This window comes from Petromyzon marinus, chromosome 12, assembly GCF_048934315.1.
Source record: "Petromyzon marinus isolate PM22_M1 ecotype Great Lakes invasive population chromosome 12, UKy_Petmar_22M1.pri1.0, whole genome shotgun sequence".
NCBI classification, from domain to species: Eukaryota; Metazoa; Chordata; class Hyperoartia; order Petromyzontiformes; family Petromyzontidae; genus Petromyzon; species Petromyzon marinus.
In genome coordinates this window covers 1,979,841-1,999,764 of record NC_133678.1, presented here as the reverse complement: position 1 = coordinate 1,999,764, position 19,924 = coordinate 1,979,841, and the positions used below count along the sequence as shown (strand labels likewise).

At 53.8% G+C, this 19,924-nt stretch overlaps 1 protein-coding gene across 1 annotated transcript; it reads left to right on the top strand.

Moving 5' to 3' along the window:
• Positions 1-83: 83 nt before the first annotated feature.
• On the top strand, positions 84-18,306 carry LOC116941702 (nuclear receptor-binding protein-like). The gene is made up of 17 exons (XM_032953041.2): positions 84-297; positions 554-676; positions 3,727-3,828; positions 4,218-4,307; positions 5,459-5,499; positions 6,147-6,241; positions 7,504-7,587; positions 7,831-7,889; positions 8,696-8,794; positions 10,103-10,235; positions 11,228-11,330; positions 12,085-12,135; positions 13,088-13,217; positions 13,768-13,821; positions 14,667-14,730; positions 15,298-15,353; positions 15,938-18,306. Exons 1-17 carry the CDS (start codon positions 178-180, stop codon positions 16,037-16,039), a joined length of 1,506 nt encoding a protein of 501 aa, XP_032808932.1. The 5' UTR covers positions 84-177; the 3' UTR covers positions 16,040-18,306.
• Positions 18,307-19,924: the final 1,618 nt, after the last annotated feature.

Below are 19,924 nucleotides of genomic sequence, written 5' to 3'. Positions count from 1 at the left end.
GGCTGCGCACGTACGTCATCGCGTCGCCTCACCCGCCCTACGCGATGACATCTCCATCCGTGCGTCTGGACGTACGGTAGCCTGCCCGTGCGCGCTCACGTCACGCCAGCACTCGCCCCGCCCCCACGTACGGCACGCACGGGCGGTCGGTCCAGGCACAGGAATAGGCAGGCGGCGATGTCGGCGGACACGGAGAAGCAGGAGAAGGCGGAGGAGGAGGACGAGGAGAGCGAGGAGGACGACAGCGAGATCCTCGAGGAGAGCCCCTGTGGCCGTTGGCAGAAGCGGCGCGAGGAGGTGGGCAGTTTGGGGTGGCCTCGGGACCCGGGACAGGCGGGGGCAGCCGCTCTCGAGACGGAGGTCGCTTGAACAGTGACGCCGCCCGCCCCCCTCGCTCACTCCCTCGCTGACCCCCCTCGCTCAACCCCCTCGCTCACCCCCCTCGCTCAACCCCCTCGCTCACCCCCCTCGCTCACTTCCCTCGCTCAACCCCCTCGCTCACCCCCCTCGCTCACCCCCCTCGCTCACCTCTCTCGCTCACCTCCCTCACCAGGTGAGCCAGCGCAATGTGCCCGGTATCGACAGCGCCTACCTGGGCATGGACACGGAGGAGGGAGTTGAGGTCGTCTGGAACGAGGTGCAGTTCTCCGAGAGACGCAACTACAAGGCGCAGGAGGTGAGTGAGGGGGTGGTGAGGGGGTGGTGAGGGGCTGGTGGGGGTCTGGTGAGGGGGTGGTGAGGGTCTGGTGAGGGGGTGGTGGGGGGAGGTTGAGGGGGGTGATCATTTACCCAGCAGACACAGGGCACTGTAATCTCACTCACCCAGACAGAAGTCGCCCACTCACCCAGACACAAGTCACTCACTCATCCAGACACAAGTCGCTCACTCACTCACCCAGACACAAGTCGCCCACTCACCCAGACACAAGTCGCCCACTCACCCAGACACAAGTCGCTCACTCACTCAGACACAAGTCACTCACTCATCCAGACACAAGTCGCTCACTCACCCAGACACAAGTCGCTCACTCACTCAGACACAAGTCGCTCACTCACCCAGACACAAGTCGCTCACTCACCCAGACACAAGTCGCTCACTCACCCAGACACAAGTCGCTCACTCGCCCAGACACAAGTCGCTCACTCACCTAGACACAAGTCGCCCACTCACCCAGACACAAGTCGCTCAATCACCCAGACACAAGTCGCTCACTCACCCAGACACAAGTCGCCCACTCACCCAGACACAAGTCGCTCACTCGCCCAGACACAAGTCGCTCACTCACCCAGACACAAGTCGCCCACTCGCCCAGACACAAGTCGCCCACTCACCCAGACACAAGTCGCTCAATCACCCAGACACAAGTCGCTCACTCACCCAGACACAAGTCGCCCACTCACCCAGACACAAGTCGCTCACTCGCCCAGACACAAGTCGCTCACTCACCCAGACACAAGTCGCCCACTCGCCCAGACACAAGTCGCCCACTCACCCAGACACAAGTCGTTCACTCACCCAGACACAAGTCGCTCACTCACTCACCCAGACACAAGTCGCCCACTCACCCAGACACAAGTCGCTCACTCACTCACCCAGACACAAGTCACTCACTCGCCCAGACACAAGTCACTCACTCACCCAGACACAAGTCGCCCACTCACCCAGACACAAGTCGCTCACTCACCCAGACACAAGTCGCCCACTCACCCAGACACAAGTCGCTCACTCACCCAGACACAAGTCGCCCACTCACCCAGACACAAGTCGCCCACTCACCCAGACACAAGTCGCCCACTCACCCAGACACAAGTCGCCCACTCACCCAGACACAAGTCGCTCACTCACCCAGACACAAGTCGCCCACTCACTCAGACACAAGTCGCCCACTCGCCCAGACACAAGTCGCTCACTTGCCCAGACACAAGTCGCTCACTCACTCACCCAGACACAAGTCGCTCACTCGCCTAGACACAAGTCGCTCACTCACTCACCCAGACACAAGTTGCTCATTCACCCAGACACAAGTCGCTCACTCACTCACCCAGACACAAGTCACTCACTCGCCCAGACACAAGTCACTCACTCACCCAGACACAAGTCGCCCACTCACCCAGACACAAGTCGCTCACTCACCCAGACACAAGTCGCCCACTCACCCAGACACAAGTCGCTCACTTGCCCAGACACAAGTCGCCCACTCACCCAGACACAAGTCGCCCACTCACCCAGACACAAGTCGCTCACTCGCCCAGACACAAGTCGCTCACTCACTCACCCAGACACAAGTCGCTCACTCGCCCAGACACAAGTCGCTCACTCACTCACCCAGACACAAGTCGCTCATTCACCCAGACACAAGTCGCTCACTCACTCGCCCAGACACAAGTCGCTCACTCACTCACCCAGACACAAGTCGCTCACTCACCCAGACACAAGTCGCTCACTCGCCCAGACACAAGTCGCTCACTCACTCACCAAGACACAAGTCGCTCACTCACCCAGAAACAAGTCGCTAACTCGCCAAGACACAAGTCGCTCACTCACTCACCCAGACACAAGTCGCTCACTCACTCGCCCAGACACAAGTCTCTCACTCACCCACCCAGATACAAGTCGCTCACTCACTCACCCAGACACAACTCACTCATCCAGTCGGAAGCGACTCACTCACTCAAACATACGCTTAAGTAATTCACTCACTTAGACCCAGGGCCAACATGCAGGTCTCCATTCCCTACTGCGGCGGGATTCTTCGGGAGTTTAAATCGTCACTCTTGTTGCGGCCCTGGATAACAATCGTGGCTGTCAGCCAGACTCAAATAGTCAGCGTTTATCTGTCTGCCTGGCCCGGTGACCCGGAATATATTTATTTCACCCGGCACACCACATCCAGTACATTTCGCGCTCAGGCTGTGGGGCTCATAGCCAGCACGTGCCTTCTACTCCAGTTTACCAGCGACCCGAAACAAATAAATTATTTGAGAAATTAAGCCTTGACCGTTAGCGTCGCCGATGCTGTCGGTCCCTGCTTCCCCTGCCTGCCCTCTGGCAGCTGATTTATGCGGCAAAGCTGTGAAGCCACGAGCCCTGGTTGGGGATGGGTGCGGAGCCCGGGGCAACTCGTGCTGTGTGGGCCCTCCCCCACCCCCCCGTGCCTTCAAACTAAACCAGGAGTATTCCATCTGATTTGCGTGACGTCGAAACGCAGGGCCCCCCCTCCCCAAAGCGTGGGGCCCGGGGCGGTCGCCCCCTATTTGCCGTACCCTAGGGACGGCTGTGCTGGTGGGTGTTGACAAAGTCCACGAACACGGACGTGATGCGAGTCTGAGCTGAGTCTGCACAGCAATGATCAATGCGCTGCTCAATGGCAAAGAACCCCCACGTAGCTTTGACAGACTGTTGGGGGCAAGAGGCTGTTAGTGAATAGCACTTGTGAAGGCCGGCATGGCACACGAGGAGGTGAGTGTCCAGCACCACGCCCCGAGCCTGCCTTTGTCTCCTCTAGCTGATGTTTACACACCTCACCGGACGCTCATTTACGGCTGAGTCGACCTGGGGAAGGAGGCCAGGGACTGGTTCAGATATTCGTCATCGATATTGGTTGCGAGCAAGCACTCGGGTCGCTGGGTTCGTCGCGCAATGCGCTAACCATTAAAATTCTGATGACACCTCCGACCCAAACACACACAAACACACCCCTAACCCTTACTCCATCTCCTCCACAGGAGAAGATCAAGACGGTGTTTAATAACCTCATCCATCTGGAGCACGCCAACATCGTCAAGTTCCACAACTACTGGGCTGACATCAAGGAGAGCAAAGCACGGGTGCGCATAGCCCATGACTCGGCACCGTTGTGAGCGTGTGTTGTGGACAGACCCGGGATCAACTGTACAGCGGAAGCTGAATGTTAAGCAGCCCTCGATAAGGCACAGTTCGAATGCAAGCAACACGTCTTTATTCTGACTTCCTGGATTTTCATTCTGACTTCCTGGATCACTTCGTGAAGATGGAAGTCACTTGACTTACGGGTGGCTTGAGCCGATTTAGACGCGTGGGTGGTTGAGAGTGTTTATGGACGACACATTTCCACTTGTAATTGGCCCCAGGTCCGGTGGTTGTAGATGCGTGCAAGGATGCACGGCACACGGGGGTGAGCGGTCACGAGGCTCCTCGCAGCACACTCCCTGACGTGATGGTGTCCTCTCTGTGACAGGTGATCTTCATCACTGAGTACATGTCCTCGGGCAGCCTCAAGCAGTTCCTCAAGAAGACCAAGAAGAACCACAAGACCATGAACGAGAAGGTGCGCTGTGTGTGTGTGAGAGAGGTGTGTGAGGGGTGTGTGTGTGTGTGAGAGTGGTGTGTGTGAGAGCGGTGTGTGTGTGTGAGAGCGGTGTGTGTGTGTGTGAGAGGTGTGTGTGTGAGGTGTGTCTGTGTGAGGTGTGTGAGAGGGGTGTGTGTGGGAGAGGGGTGTGTGTGTGTGTGTGAGAGAGGTGTGTGAGGGGTGTGTGTGTGTGTGTGTGAGAGCAGTGTGTGTGTGTGAGAGGTGTGTGTGTGTGAGGTGTGTCTGTGTGAGGTGTGTCTGTGTGAGGTGTGTGAGAGGGATGTGTGTGTGTGTGTGGGAGAGGGGTGTGTGTGTGTGAGAGCGGTGTGTGTGTGTGAGAGCGGTGTGTGTGTGTGAGAGGTGTGTGTGTGAGGTGTGTCTGTGTGAGGTGTGTGAGAGGGGTGTGTGTGGGAGAGGGGTGTGTGTGTGTGGGAGAGGGGTGTGTGTGAGGTTAGTAGTGTGTGGGAGGCGGGTGGTGAGAGAAGTGAGCAGTGCGGGGTGAGCGTTGTGCAATTGGGTGAACGATGTTTGGGGTGAGTATTGTGTGTGTGTTATAAGTGAGCAGTGTGAGAGATAGGCAGTGTGAAAAGTACGTGAGGTAAATGGTGAAGGGTGGGTAGCATTTCTTTAAGAGGTGAGTGGAGTGTGTAGTGGTGATCGGTGTTTGGGAGTGAAGTGTGTGCTGGTGTTTGAGAAGTGCGTACAGTTGGAGAAGTAAACGGTATATATATGTGTGTGTGAACCGGTCCTGGGCCTCGCTTGGTCGACTCAGCCTTAAATTAGTACCTGATGCGGTGTCTAAATATCGCCACGCAGGAGATAAAGGCGGTCGGGCGTGGTGCTAGCCAGACCTCCCCCTCGTGCGCCGTGCCGGCCTTCGTAGGTGCTCGCAAACAGCACTTGCCCGAACAATCTGTTAAAGGCGACACGGGGGATGTTTGTTTTTCGTTTATGTGAGAGGTGAACGCTGTCAGACGCAAGCGGTGTGGGAGAGCACGGCGAGTGTGCTATTGCAGTGAGGCTGCGGGCTGCGTCGCTCTAACCGGGCCACTTGCTTGCGTGCCCTTGCCCCCTTTGTGTGCACGCCACCTCCCCCACCTCCCCCCCCCCCCCCCCCCATGTGTGTTCAGGCCTGGAAGCGCTGGTGCACGCAGATCCTCTCCGCTCTCGGGTAGCGACACGTTTGCAATTTTTTGCTGCTTTCATTCACGTTTACCACCAAATGTTTCACTTGCGCTCCTAAACCTGCTACAGAGTGGTGGTCAAGAGTGGCCCAGAGGTCAAAAGTGTTCAGCCGACGCTGCCGAGGTCACGGGTTGTTTTGATTCGAGCAACTGGCCACGATTAAACCGGGTACTCGAGTCTCGTGAGTTGCTGGGCTCAGCGTAGTCACCAATGACGGCAGAGAACAAAAAAAACGATCACGTTAAATCAGCTTCAAATTCCAGTTTCGAGAATAAATAAAAAATATATCAATTTAATTGTTTGCGACAAACTACTCTCAGTTACCCGGCGGTTGGGAATGTGCAGCTCCCTACTGTATGGCGTAGAGCTCACTTGAAGGGATATCGGAGGTAACTGTGATAGCCACTTCCATGGGCCATTCTCTAAGACGAAGGATCTCGTGGGCTCTTGAGAAATCCCAAGTGATTCTGCTTCCGATGACGTGGACACCCGATAGCATGCGCAATCGGGAAGAAACCGCGCGGAAAGGACGAATCAAGAATTAAGGACTAAAAAAAAATGTATTTGCTCCAGAGGTTGATTTACGCTTAGGTGTCCGAGTGGTGTGTGACTGTACGCACTGGGCCCATCCAGGTACTTGCACTCGTTTGTGCCGCCCATCATCCACGCGAACCTCACGTGCGAAACCATCTTCATGCAGCACAACGGCCTGATCAAGATTGGCTCCGGTGAGGCGGGGTGGAGTGGTGGTGGTGGTGGTGGTGTGTGTAGGTGGCTGCTCTCTCTAGAAGTGATTCCTGTTGTGTGTGTGTTTTTATGACCAATCCTCGTCTGAGAATGGTACCAAATGAAGAGAAGACGTGAGCCGAACTGTCAATTAGAAACACACTTTGGTATTTGGTTGTGTCAGCAAATAATTGGCTACGAGATACATGGCTCTTTGCAAGTACCACGACTGTAAGAATCGACTTTTAACTTCCTTTCTGCACCTCCGATTAGCACGGTTGGCTACGTACGGTGCGGAAGAAGTTTTATGTACATACAGTATGGCACCCGAATGTTGGTGTAACTATAAAGGCACTCCCCTATACGTGTCAATACATCAAGGCAGCGATGTCACTAGTGTTTTAACAGAGCGTCTGACCCTGATTTGTAAATCTCTTTCCATTAATTAGGTTCAAAACCTCGGTGTGAAGCTACAGGGTCGGAGCTGTTTTTTTATATTGGTTTATAAGTTTGAGTGAAAGCCTGCAAGAAAATCACCCGGATTAGGCCTGAACTCTTGCAACATTTTACACGCCGAACAGGTTTGAGCCTGGATAGTTTCGATAGACCACTACTATGAATGAAACGCGTCATGGCCACCTGCAAGTCTGTGAGCTACGTGGTGCTTAGTAGAAACTGTTAAACTCTAGTTTTTGTTATATCTACTGTTTTCACCAGGTGACGATTGCTGAGCTATTTCCTCTTTTTCAGAGGTGACCTGGTCACACACGATAGCTCATTGAAGTGGCTTATATCATCATATGTGAGAATTTATAGAAGCCAAATCATCTAAACGCATGTTTTTAAACGTGGCGGCAAAACCGGAGGACCCGGAGAAAGGCTTTGTGACCACGGGGAGATCATCCGAACTCCAAATATAATATACAGGTGTCAGGGTCAGGATCGAACCTACAGCTTCCTGCATACCAGGTGTGGGAGATAACATCCCGCCACCAGAAGAGGGCAGTGCACAACATCCATTGTTGTGCTGTACTCGTACACTCCCACGACCCACATGGTTGTTGGGGAGGCTCTCACCCAGCAGTGGCATGACGAAGCGGCAGTATATATGTATATATGTTGAATTTCTTTCGCACCAAACGTAGCCATCCGTGCTAATCGGAGGTGCTTGTGTGTGCACGTGGAGGACACGCGCAAGTGTGGAGTGCGACGGTTAGGCTTAGACGTCTCAACGCGGGCGCTGTGCGGTTTTTGTGCCCCGCAGTCGCCCCCGGCGCTATAAACGACCACGTGAAGACCTTCCGCGCCGAGCAGAAGGATCTGCACTTCCTGGCGCCAGAGTACGCAGGTATCTACTCGCTGCTGGCCCCAACACTGCAGACCCTTAGCTCCACACCTCCCCAGCCCCCCCCCCCAACCCCCCCCATGTGCATTCCTTCAGTGCCCCGCATCCACTAATTGCCCTGTGCACCCTCGCTATTCACTGGACATCTGTTAAAAAAGAGCTTAGTAGCTCATCGAATTCCTCTATTATGAATAAATATTCTGATATCTCACTTCTCGCTGTTGCCGGCCGTTGTTGTTGTTGCAGACCTGGCCGGCATGACTACGGCAGTGGATATCTACTCGTTTGGAATGTGCGCTTTGGAGGTGAGTTCTGCTCGCTTCAGACAATGACAAACACAAAGATCCCCCCCCCCCCCCATAGCCTTTAACAGACTGTTAGCGAGCACCTATGAAGGCCAGCAATGGCACACGAGGGGTTTGGTGGCTAACACCATTGCCAGCCGCCTTTGTCTCCCCAGTGGTGATGTTTACACACCCGCACCAGGTATTCATATGTAAGGCTGAGTCAACCTAGGCAAGGCCCGGGGTTGGTTCAATATTCGCCACTGTCTTGGGTCGTGAGAGGGAATTGAACTCGGGCCGCTGGGTTTTTCGAGCAGTGAGCCAACCACTCCACTTCCGCTCACACACACACTCATATCATGGACCTGTGCTCGTACGCCCATATTTGACAGCATTTCCTCAATCCCGGGATAATTATATTTTGAGTTTCTTATTAACGTGTCTTTTATCACAGCACAAAATATTATAATTTGTTTAAAAATACCTTCAAAAAGTAAAAATGTTAAGCTTTGTCGCGAGATGTGGTGGGAGCAGTACTGTACCGTAGAGTGGTTACTGTACAGTACGGGACTCAACTGGGGCTGCACTTGCGTGTGACTTTTCAGCGCAGCGTGAATACGCAGCTAACGATAGGGCGACATTGCTTTGCACACTGTTGAATTTAAAAATACATATATATGTTTCAAGGGCTCTACCCACGGCAGTTCCACGACACCCCGTGAGTTTGATAGAACTGTGCGCGCGTGTCCGTGTGTGCGCGCGTTTCCCTCTTAGTTGCCGTGCGAGCGTGCGTGCGTCTAACGCTCGCGTGCGTGCGTGCGCTCCAGATGGCCGTGCTGGAGATCCAGCCCAACGGTGACTCCACGGTGGTCTCGCAGGAGGCCGTGCAGGCCGCCATCGGCTCCCTGGAGGACCCCCTGCAGAGGGTAGCATCGAGCACCTCGCTCACGGCCGCGCCTGCCAGCCGCGCGTGGCCGCCACAAGGATAGGGCAGTGCAAGAGGGCCCGTTGCCTTTCAGTCTGACAGACCTGAGGGGAGGGTGGAAGCACAGAGCGTTTATCTCTCCACCAAAACTCAATGGGGGGTGGCAAATAGGGTTGGCGGACAGGGGCAGAGGAGCCGTTTGACTTCGTTTGAGCATTAACAGGCTCCAAGAAAATAACGCGTACATGTGGGATTATACAACGCTTTCCAACACGCGTCCATCCTTTTGTAATATTTAACTGGCAGTCTGGAAGCCAAAGGGCAGCTCTCGGTGCAAAATGAGTTTGCATGTTTTAAAATATTGCCTTATAGCTGTGGTTTGTGTCTTCAAGTTTTGGGCCACCCTTCCATTTGATTTACAACGAAAAAAACTCAACACGTTTATGGATAATGCAGTGGCTGTAAAAGAAAATAATAAATAGGTGAAGTTTTGGGCAACGGTTCTTCTGCACAGCACATTAATGATCAGTTTGGCCGTTTTTTTTTATACGTTAATGAATCCCAAATAGCAACACATCCGTTAATTATGTAAATGAACATTATTTTTTATCAGCATAAACAAAAGCTCATTGTAAATTGACCCCGGTAATCAAACCCCATGTTCTTCACCCGTGTTGCGAAGCCGTCTGTTTGCCTGCCCCAGCATCTCCCTGCAGAAGATGTTTTTACTTGTTTCCCCCCAACTCCCAACATCGAAAAATGTGCAGCGTCACCTCGCACCTGACCCCTCCACTGCGCCCTGCCTCCCACCTGCCTTGAGTGAAGCATTCCCCACACCAAACCAGTGTAAAACATTTGCACCACCCATAACTCCCAATCTCTCGTCCTCGACCATTGCTTGAGATTAGTTTTCAGCCAGGTCCCGCTTGATCGGCGGCCTAGAACAGATTCCCGTACCCAGGTGATGAGCGTGCGTACACGTGTGGGTGCGTCTGTGGGGAGCGGTGGCGCAGCGATTAGCGCGCTGCGCTACGAACCCGGTAACCCGCGTTAAATTCCCGCTCGCGGCCAACACCGGTGACGAATATCTGAACCGGTCTTGGGCCTCCCCCGAGGTCGACTCAGTCTCAAATGAGTACCTGCTGCGGTGTGTAAACATCACCACTCGGGAGACAAAGGCGGCCGGGCGTGGTGCCGTGCCGATGTGCGTGGGTGCTACTCGCTTACAGCGCTTTCCCCAAAATCCCGTTAAGGCTATACGGGCGATCTTTATCTTTGTGTGGGCGATTGCCCTCTGCGCGTTGGCCAGGAGTTCATCCAGCGGTGCCTGTGTCCGGAGGCGCCGGGCCGGCCCACGGCGCGGGAGCTGCTCTTCCACCCGGCGCTCTTCGAGGTGCCGTCCCTCAAGCTGCTCGCCGCGCACCGCTTCCTGGGACACGCGCGTAAGCACCCGCGTGTGTGTGTGCGTGCTGTGTGTGTGTGCGTGCTGTGTGTGTGTGTGTTGGTCGTGCGTGTGCTGTGCGTGTGTATGCTGTGTGTATGTGCACTGTGGTGTCCACGGGGAACAGTAGCGCAACGTATAGCGTACTGCACTACGAACCTGGCCACCCGAGTTCCGTTTGTGCTCGTGACTACTGACGGTGTGTGTGCGGCTTTACAAGGAAGAGTATGTAATCAACGACGATTCAAGCAGTAGCCCTCCTTTATAGCACACACCTCGAGAGGTGAGAGAGACGGAGTGGATGATAAGAGTTGAATGCTGCACTGGACACCATGGGGCCTGAGGAGAATAGTTTTTTTTACTGTTTTCTGATGACCAGTTTTAAATTGCGATTTGAATAGTTGCCTAATACGGTAGTAGCTACTGAGTAACAGACAAGCCGTTCAACCGACTAGCTATTATTATTATTCAATAGCTTCTTTTACTGCTATTAATCAATACTCAATAGCCGCCTTCCTTTACGCCGGGGTGTCTCCGAGCGCTTTGCACGCAACAAACCACCTGCACCACATCTTGTGCTTCTTTGAAAGGGGCACCGCCAGTTGCAGCTGTCCCTGTGCAGCACAAGGTCACGCGGCATATGGCCTGCAAGCGGGCATTAGTTTGCCAGGCAGTGGGCAATGATTCCCGCGGTGTGTAGTCCTAATTAATAGGATTATTCATTTGCGGTGTGATATTTTTCGAATTTGGCAAGCGACGCGGAGCACTTTACTGTCGATACACCCCCAGTAATAACCGGGACGGCCTGTCGGATTTGAACCGTGAAAGTCTGCGGACAAGTGGCCAACGAGGGACCGCTGGGCGGCATCGCCGCCCCAATTGTGGCGACAGTCGTCCTTTCCGTGAACGTTGCTTGCTTTTCGTGTCGCAATTGTGAAAAAAAGTTATCTGGCGGCGACCGTCATTGCAGGGGTAAGTTGTGTTTGCGTGCAGACACCCTGGCGGAGAACGCGGTGGAGGAGATGACCAAGAGGATTGATGTCAACGGAGTCATCGCCGAGATCTCCCACCTGGGGAGGGAGGGCGTGCAGTGGAGGTGCCCGCAGCACGAGCACTCGGCGCAGGCCGCTCGCAGCCGCACACGGCGAACTCGGTCGGACGCACACAACAAGCGAATTGTAGCTCGACGCGGATTGCTGTAGCCGCGTCTGAATGCGACTGCAGTTGAGCACGCCGTACGGAAACGGTGGGCACGTTTATTTCGTGGAGCGGGAGAGAGGCAGTCTAAATCGTAGGTAGAAGAAACAAAAGGGGAAGGTCTTGGAGTCTGGACTTGAACAGTGGGGGGGGGGGGGGGAGGGAATTAGTAGACAACACGGGTGGCTGGGGGAAGGGAGTTCCAGATTCTGGGGACAGCAGAAGAGAATGAACGACTTCCAACTGAGCGAAGGTTGACTGGAGACATTGACGAAAAACTTTAGTTTCCGGAGTGGAGAGCGCATGGAGGGGAGTAGAGTGAGTTGAGAGGTAGGAGAGAGTGTGGAGGGAGGGGAGTGGAGTGAGATGAGAGGTGTGAGATAGGCAAAGTGCCTGGTGGGGAATTGTGAGGTGAGAGGGTGGCCAATAACAAAAAATAATTTCAGCAAATAGCGGCAGAGGTGGCTGAGAATTTGAAGAGCACATTGCAGAAACTGGAAACCACTGCATATAAACAATTTTTGGTTCCCCAAGGAGGTGTGCGCTCTGTGTGTGTGTGTGGTGCCTGCGTGTGGTTTTAACAGGCCTAAAGAGGAGGCTCGCGATGTGTGATTAAGCAGAACCCCTTTCACTTCCTTCATTTTCCTTCCCAGGTTTTCTCAGCTTTCGTCCCTGGAACTGGACAAGTTTCTCGAAGACGTCAAGTACGTGTCTCGCCGATTCGTGTGTAAACGCGAGCGCTTGGAGTGCGTGTATCCTGTACAGTCAACTCGTGATTAAATGTGGCAATGAGGCGAAGGGATGGCCTGGATGAAATTACAAAATGCTAAAATCTATCTTCTCCTAAGTGAATATGTTCCAGATGTAATACAATAATAACTACACTTGCAATGTAGATCAAATGAAGAACTACGTTAAAAGCCAATTATAAAATTACAGTGTTGGTACAATCGGATCGAATTACAGGAAAAGACATGAATAAAAATAGCTTTTTAACATTGTATTCAAAAGCGCTGACAGAGTCACAATTCCTGACGTGGGGGGAGATATCGTTCCATGGCGTTCCAGTCCGCTGCCAAAACTAATTGGCGGGAATAGCAAGACAAGGCTGGCATTTTCTGCATCTGTAGCACCCACGAGCACATTTAATGACAACAATTATATATCTGGTGCTGCTGGTTTGGCAGTGATGCACAAGCACAATTAACATAGAACTCAACACATTCGTTAATAACAACACTGTGGCCTCTTAAGGGGAAAATATTTAATGGGCAACGTTTCGAGAAATGGTTCTTCATAGCACATGAAGGGCCATTGCACTTCATCGCAATCGTTTACACCGTTACGTGTGGGGAGCGGTGGTGTAGCGGTTAGCGTGCCGCGCTACGAACCCAGCGACCCGAGTTCGATTCCCATTCATGGCCAACACCACTGACGATTATCTGAAACCATCCCCTAGGTTGACTCGGCCTCAAATGATTACCTGGTGCGATGTGTAAACATCGCCACTGGGAGAGAAAAAGGCGGCCGGGCGTGGTGTTGGCCACTCACCCCCTCGTGTGCCGTGCCGGCCTTCATAGGTGCTTGCTAATAGCACTTGCCCCAACAGTCTATTAAGGCTATACGGGGGATCTTTGTCTCTGTGCGCGCGAGCAGGAATGGGATCTACCCACTGACGGCGTTTGGGCTGCCACAGCCGCACCACTCGGCCCGCGCCCAGTCGCCCGCAGCCCCCGAGTCCGAGCGCAGCCCCACGCCCGAGCCCATGGAGCAGGAGACGCGCAGGGTAGGGACCTGCACCATACAACACACACACAACACACAACACACACACACACGTAACATACACACATGTAACACACACACTCAACACACACACTCAACACACACGCTCAACACACACACGTAACGCACACACTTAACACACAAAACACACACTCAACACACACACACGTAACACACACACACGTAACACACACACTCAACACACACACACACTCAACACACACGCTCAACACACACACACACACACGTAACGCACACACTTAACACACACAACACACACTCAACACACACTCAACACACACACACGTAACACACACACTCAACACACACTCAACACACACTCGACACATGCACAACACACACAACACACACTCAACACACACGGCCTGCAGCAGCATTCTGAGGGCAGTGGCGTAGCTATCGAATGTGCAGGACATTCAACCGCACCGGTGGCCAAAGCAGGGGATCTGGCATCCGGGGTGCGTGGCTTGGTCGCAGCAGGGCCTGCGTGTGGTCGCTGCACGCTAGCTGATGATCTGTCGCTTCTGCAGGTGGTCCACGTGCAGTGCAGCGTGGAGGTGTGCGAGGACGGCAGCCGCCGACATGTGAGTGCGCGGGGTCCAATCCCCCCAAACCACGATGATAAATGTCCCGGGCTTGAAAGCTAAGCAGAATTTCTTGAGCCTGGCTAACCACTTGTTAGGGTAGACTGCATGAGAATACCAGGTGTTGTAGGTTTGAGCTGCAAGGTGGTAGCCGAGATACGGCAGCATGCCATGGGTTGAATCCAAGTGAGCGGGAGCTGATAATGTCATCCCCTAGTGCGGGCGTGCGTTCTCTCCGGGCGTCCGGCCGGTTCCCCCCACATTGCCAAACCCATTTACTGCAGCACACCTGAGTTGGATTACTGGCCACGGCCACCACCAGGGGTGAGTCATATCTCAACCAGTCCTGAGTACTCCCCCCCCCCCCACCCACAACTGCCCCCCGCCCCCCCTTCAACAACCTGCACTGACCAGCGTGGCGAAGTATGGCCAAACGAACCCTTAATCTTCAACACTGCATGCCTTCAATCCTGCGATTGATTCACAAAGAACCGTTAAATTGTTAATGTTGCACATCCACCCGGCAGACTGTGCCAGTGTGCTCGCTAACACTACCAGCTTTGTCTATCCCCCCCTGAAGGGGTAGTGATAATAATAATGATGTTTGCCTACAGTGTGCGTCTTGAAGGTCGTTCACCCGCTCGGGCCAGGTGTGATAAATAATGGGGGAGGATTTTAGCCTTGTTCCGTGCGGGGCAGCGCGTTCCCGTGCCCGCCTCGTAGTCCGCCAACCGCGGTGACGATGATGATGGCAGCAGTGGTGGTGCCGAGCCCGTGACCAGGGCGCTACGGACGCGGGGAAATCGGTTCGTTGCCTAAAAGTCCTCGTCCTGCCCTCCCCACAGCTCTTGCTCTTCCTGAAGCTGGATGACAAGCTCAACCGGCAGCTCAGCTGTGAGATCCAGCCAGGTGCGTGCTTGCGCTGTGCTTTCGCGTGCACGTGTGTGTGCACGTGTGCGTGTGTGCACGTGTGCGCGTGTGCGTGCACGGGCAGGCAGATGCTCTTTCACAACTTAAGTTGCACAAAGTAACTACTGCTGCTGCAGCTTCCGTAACACTGTCGCACTGTATGTGTGCTCGCGTGCGTGTGTTTGCGAATGTGTGTGTGTCGTAGTGGCTAGTGCGTGGTTGTGTTGTAGTGGTTAATGTGTGTGTGGCTTCGTGGTTAGCGTGTGTGGAGAGTGATGGTGGTGTGGTTGGCACGCTGCACTTTGGACCCGACCACAGCTAGCATGAGTGGCAAGTGACATCTGAACCAGCCCTGGGCTTCCTCCAAGTCAAATTTAGCATCAAATGATTACCTGGTGCGGTGTGTAAATATCAGCACTGGGGAGACAAAGGGGGCCAGTCATGGTGTTGACCACAGCTCCCTCTCGTGCACCGTGCCGGCCTTCATTGATTCTCGCGACAGCAAATGCTCCAACAATGTGTGAAAGGCTGCATGTTGGATCTTTGTCTGTATGTGTGTGCTCACAGGAGACAACTCACAAATGCTGGTGGCTGAACTGGTGCAGTTTGGCCTCATCAGTGAGGTGAGCTGGTGCTTGAGTGAGTTTCGAGCCTGTCTTTGTTATGGAGAGCAGTCATGCAACGGTTAGCGCACGCCGCTACGAATCCGGCGACCCGAGTTCGATAATGGCCAACACCAGTGACAATTATCTGAATCGGTACTGGGCCTCCCCTAGGTCGTCTCAGCCTCAAATGAATACCGGGTGAGGTATGTAAATTTCGCAACCAGGGGGGCAAAGGCGGCCGGGAGTGGTGCTGGCCAACCACCAACCTCGTGTGTCGTGCCGGCCTTCATAGGCGCTCGCTAACAGCACTTGCCCAAAGTCTGTTAAAGGCTATACGGGGGATCTTTGTAATTGTTTGCTCACGTCATTTGACACCCAGGGAACCCTTGCAAACGAGACCTTCCATCTGGAAGGATTACCCAGGTGAAACACTGCAATCATTAGCACAAGTAAATAAACGCCGCAGTCCGTTTTGTTATAGAAATGTTGTTTAAAGGCTACGCGACGGTGGGGGGGTCTTTGTTGTCTTCGTGTGCCACGGCTCTCTGTACCGAGTCATCTGCCCGACCACCACCGCCGCCGTGGCGCCGCTGTCGTTGCAGAGCGACTGCGGCATGCTGGTCGGGCACGTTGACGACGCGCTCGCGACCCACCCTCCGTGCGGCCTGCTCAACGGCTGTGCCCACTCGCTGGCGCCCTCGTAGCCGCCGCTGGCGCCGAGCCACAAAGATCACCACTGCCGCAGGCACGGCACCGGCGTGCAGCGGCGATCCCTGCAGCGACGAAGAGCCCCTCCGCCGCTCACCATCTACCGCTCGCCATCACCACTCGCCTCCTAAACCCGCTCTGCCGCACCCCCCACCCCACCCACACTGCTGGTCACAGAGCAATGTCTCGGCTGCCCGTGACCAAGCGAGAGAAGGGGAGGGGGGTGGGGTTCAGTTCTGCCGCGGTGCTAGCCGCGCCGATTGCCTGCCAGCAGGCACCACCCGTTATTTATGTGGCTCGTACGCGCCGTGCTTGTCCGTCAAGAGCACGCGGCTGTGGCCTCCCGACTGTGGGGGGGAATGGGAGTTTGGGAGGCGCCCCGTGGACCGGGCGCATCGCGCGCGCTCGGGGCCACCGGCGCCGGCACTCCCTGTCCTGATTCAGGACGACACTTTTTGTTGCGTTGGTTCGGAGGAGAGTGAGAGAGAGAGAGAAAGAGAGACGCGCCAACGCGTTGCGTTTGCGGAACCTCGGTGGCGGTTTTGTTGAGGTTCCCACCTCAACCCCGTGCCCCCGGGGTTCATGGTTCTCGTTTCCGGTTGTTTTGATTGAGATCCAGCCGGTTTTTGGATTCATGACGTTTTGTGCGCAGGGTGGTCCATGGACGTGTAAGTAAAACGAAAAAAGATCAAGTTGCAGCCCTGCAATTACTTTGCTCGTGCCTGTGCTGGCGGAAAGGCCTCCGCTAAAGGGAGCTCCAAACACATAAGTACCGTATTGATCGAATTAAAAACGATTATTATGCTCATGCGACGTGCGTCCAAGAGTGTATGCGAGGGATCGGTCATCGTATAAAAATTATATGCAATTGTTTCCTGTAGGCCAATGAAGGAATAATTCTGACCAAACATATCGTATCATATGAGACAGGATGAACCGGACGAAACTCATTCTGGGTTTGAATCGTGGTTCAATCGGGATAAATAGTAAAATGCCGAGTGAAGCTGGTGCTGCCATGCGAAGTACCCGCTGCTCAGAAAGATACTGCTGCAGCAAATTGCTGTCCCTAGCCCTGTCCATAACCCAACCCCTAACCACAACCACATACGTAACCACATACGTAACCGCAACCATCTCCAACCTTATCCACTTCCACAAGCGTATTACTAACCACACCCCCTATCCCTCGCGCCGAACCATTCACGAAATCCCAACCCACTCCCCTATCTCTTAACCCCAACCGTAGCCTCAACGCTATCCCTAACCACAACCCCTATCCCATAACCCTAACCCTCTGTAACCCTATGCCTATTCCCAACCCTAACCCCAAACCCTTCTATTCCAAACTCCCCAAGCCTATCCTATCCCCCATTTCTAATGCCTAACCCCAACACCTTAAGTTCCCTGTCTCCATTCTAAAACGCCCTTGAACCAAAACCCATCCCTAACCTGAACTCTTAACTCTAACCCTGTCCCTTCACCCCAAGCCTATCCTATTTCCCCGTTCTCCTAACCCCCTGATCCTAAAACGTAACCCCCTCTTCCAAACCTCAACCCTGTCCTTATCCCCAGAAGGCCGGCTCTTCCTGCCGCCCCTTCTCATCCATGCGCGCTTTGCTTTCATCAACCTCGCCCGTTCCTGCGCCCCACCACACACCCCCCACCCACCACACACACACCACACCCCCCACCCACCACACACCCATTAACCCCCGCCCCCCCCCCGCTCCACCCACCCCACCCACCCAGTAACCCCCTCCGCCCCACCCACCCAAGAGGTTTTTTCTTGGGTTAGATCACGGAAATGTTAACCCACCACCACCCGCCACGGCCAATTAGTAAGGTTTGTCATGCAAAGAGAAGGTGGCAATTAGTTACTACTTCACACCGCTTGTGTGTTGGAGAGTAAATTGCAAATGTTTACCGTACTCTCCAACACACAAGCGGTGTGGTGAAGTAGTTACTAATTGGTCCGTGTCGGGTGGTGGTGATTGTGGGTTCACGAGACATTTATATTTACGCGATCTAACCCAAGAAAAACGTTTTCATGGTTAATATTGGCCGCGACCGCCTACTACACGTGTCTGTGTCTGTGTGTGTCGCTACAGCGCCCCCCCCCCTCACCACCGTGACGGGAGTAAGGGGGCAGCTTCCCTCTCCTGCCCCCCCCCCCCCCCACGGGTTTACAGTGTTACTGTCCGCGCCGCGGGAACGAGGAATTGTCCTTACATCGCGCTTTGAAATAAATAAGCAGTCGCCACGATGTTGGCCGTGCCTCGCGGCGTCCGCGACTGATTTATTTCTCCCAGCGGTGGCGGCGGTGTCGCCAAACTCGGCGATTTCAACAAAACTAAACACAAAAAGCAGTGCTAGAGATATGAGTATCTAGATTTCAAAAATAATGTGTACAATGCCAACATTAAATACCAATTCTCTCCCCATGTGCTATTTCCTATTCCACAATTGAATCATTTGGCGGGACCCCGGGGTCCCGCAAAAATCAGGTCAATAATTATTTTTCAGTCCGCCCACTCGTGATCCCGACAGCAATGCGCCGCCCGCCCAGACTCGCACCAACAAGCACCAGCAGCAGCAGGCGGCGATCGACACGATGGGCGCCACCCCACCGGCCAAACGCGAGCCCCGGGGGGCGTCCGCCGCAGTCGCGCGCGGCGACAACGCCCTCCGGTCAGCCGTCGATCCTCAGCTTCTTTGCCAAGGCGAGCCCGTCCCCCAAGGCAGTGAATTTAACGTGTTTATGTAATTTTTCAACTTTTTACGAAACTTAGTGCCCCGAGTAGCTCTCGACGAGGTCAATCGATTGACACTAGTTTTGTTGTCGGTAAGGCGAGACTCGTGTCGCTACGCGGTTTTTCCCACCCCGGGGCACTGATGGGACCCCGGGGTCCCGCCAATTGCTTCAATTAACGAAGAACAATCTCAATACGCTCTCAGTCTTGGCACCACTGCCTGATTAAGCAAGTACGGGGCCTGTAGCATATGTTATAAAGGGGCCCTAAATTTAAAACAAAACAAATATTAAAACACTAATTTTCAACTTGCATAGTAAAGTAATTGTATTTTTTCATTTGCTATACAGCCAGATAATACGACAAATCGCTAACCTTAAACACCCAGTCGTTCATAAAAGTTTAAGGCAGAATAATACTATAGTACTAGAACAAGTGCAGAATCACCGAACCGGAATTGATCGCTCGAAAGCGTTTAGCGCGGGGCCCTTGAAAGTGCGGGGCCCGTGGCATTATGTAGCTACTTTTGCTACTAGGATAATCCGGCACTACTTGCCATTAAACACATTTCAACTCTCCGCAAACCTACCGCCTCTCTGATTTTTTTTTTTAAACGTGATGTCTCTCATTCTCAGCCTGCCTTCTTCCGTATCATCCCACCTTGCCAACGGACACATATAAAAGATAAAGCTGCCCGTCCAAAGTCTGTTGGCAACACTCCAGAGTAAAACGACCTTCGGCTTGCCACCCTAATGGTCCCATCATTATTGACCCCGATTACCGCTTTCCAACGAAGGATGAAGGCGTTGTTAATGATGCATTAGCTCTTGCCCCTCTGTCCGCCCATCTGTCTGTATTTTGTGGGTGGCGGTGGGGTCGCTTTAACCTAAATGCTCATGTATTCAGGTTAAATTAAATTGTATTACTTTAGAGTTGTGTTGCTGTAATGGGTTTGCCCCCTCGAGACAAACGGGCAGATCTATTCATGGGTGGGCCCAAGTTCAGCGCTACATCTATAATAAAAACCAGCGCATACTAATAACAACACAAAGGCTTCGTGGCCACGATGTCACACATCGCGTGCTGTGCGTCTGACGACCTCGTTATACATGACCTCATGTGCGGCAGCAC

Excerpts from the sequence above, each read along its gene's own strand:
- LOC116941702 (XM_032953041.2), top strand. The coding sequence starts at position 178 with ATGTCGGCGGACACGGAGAAGCAGGAGAAGGCGGAGGAGGAGGACGAG. Across the intron at positions 4,308-5,458 it reads ACAAGACCATGAACGAGAAG|GCCTGGAAGCGCTGGTGCAC; the intron begins GTGCGCTGTGTG and ends ATGTGTGTTCAG. Across the intron at positions 6,242-7,503 it reads CCTGATCAAGATTGGCTCCG|TCGCCCCCGGCGCTATAAAC; the intron begins GTGAGGCGGGGT and ends TGTGCCCCGCAG.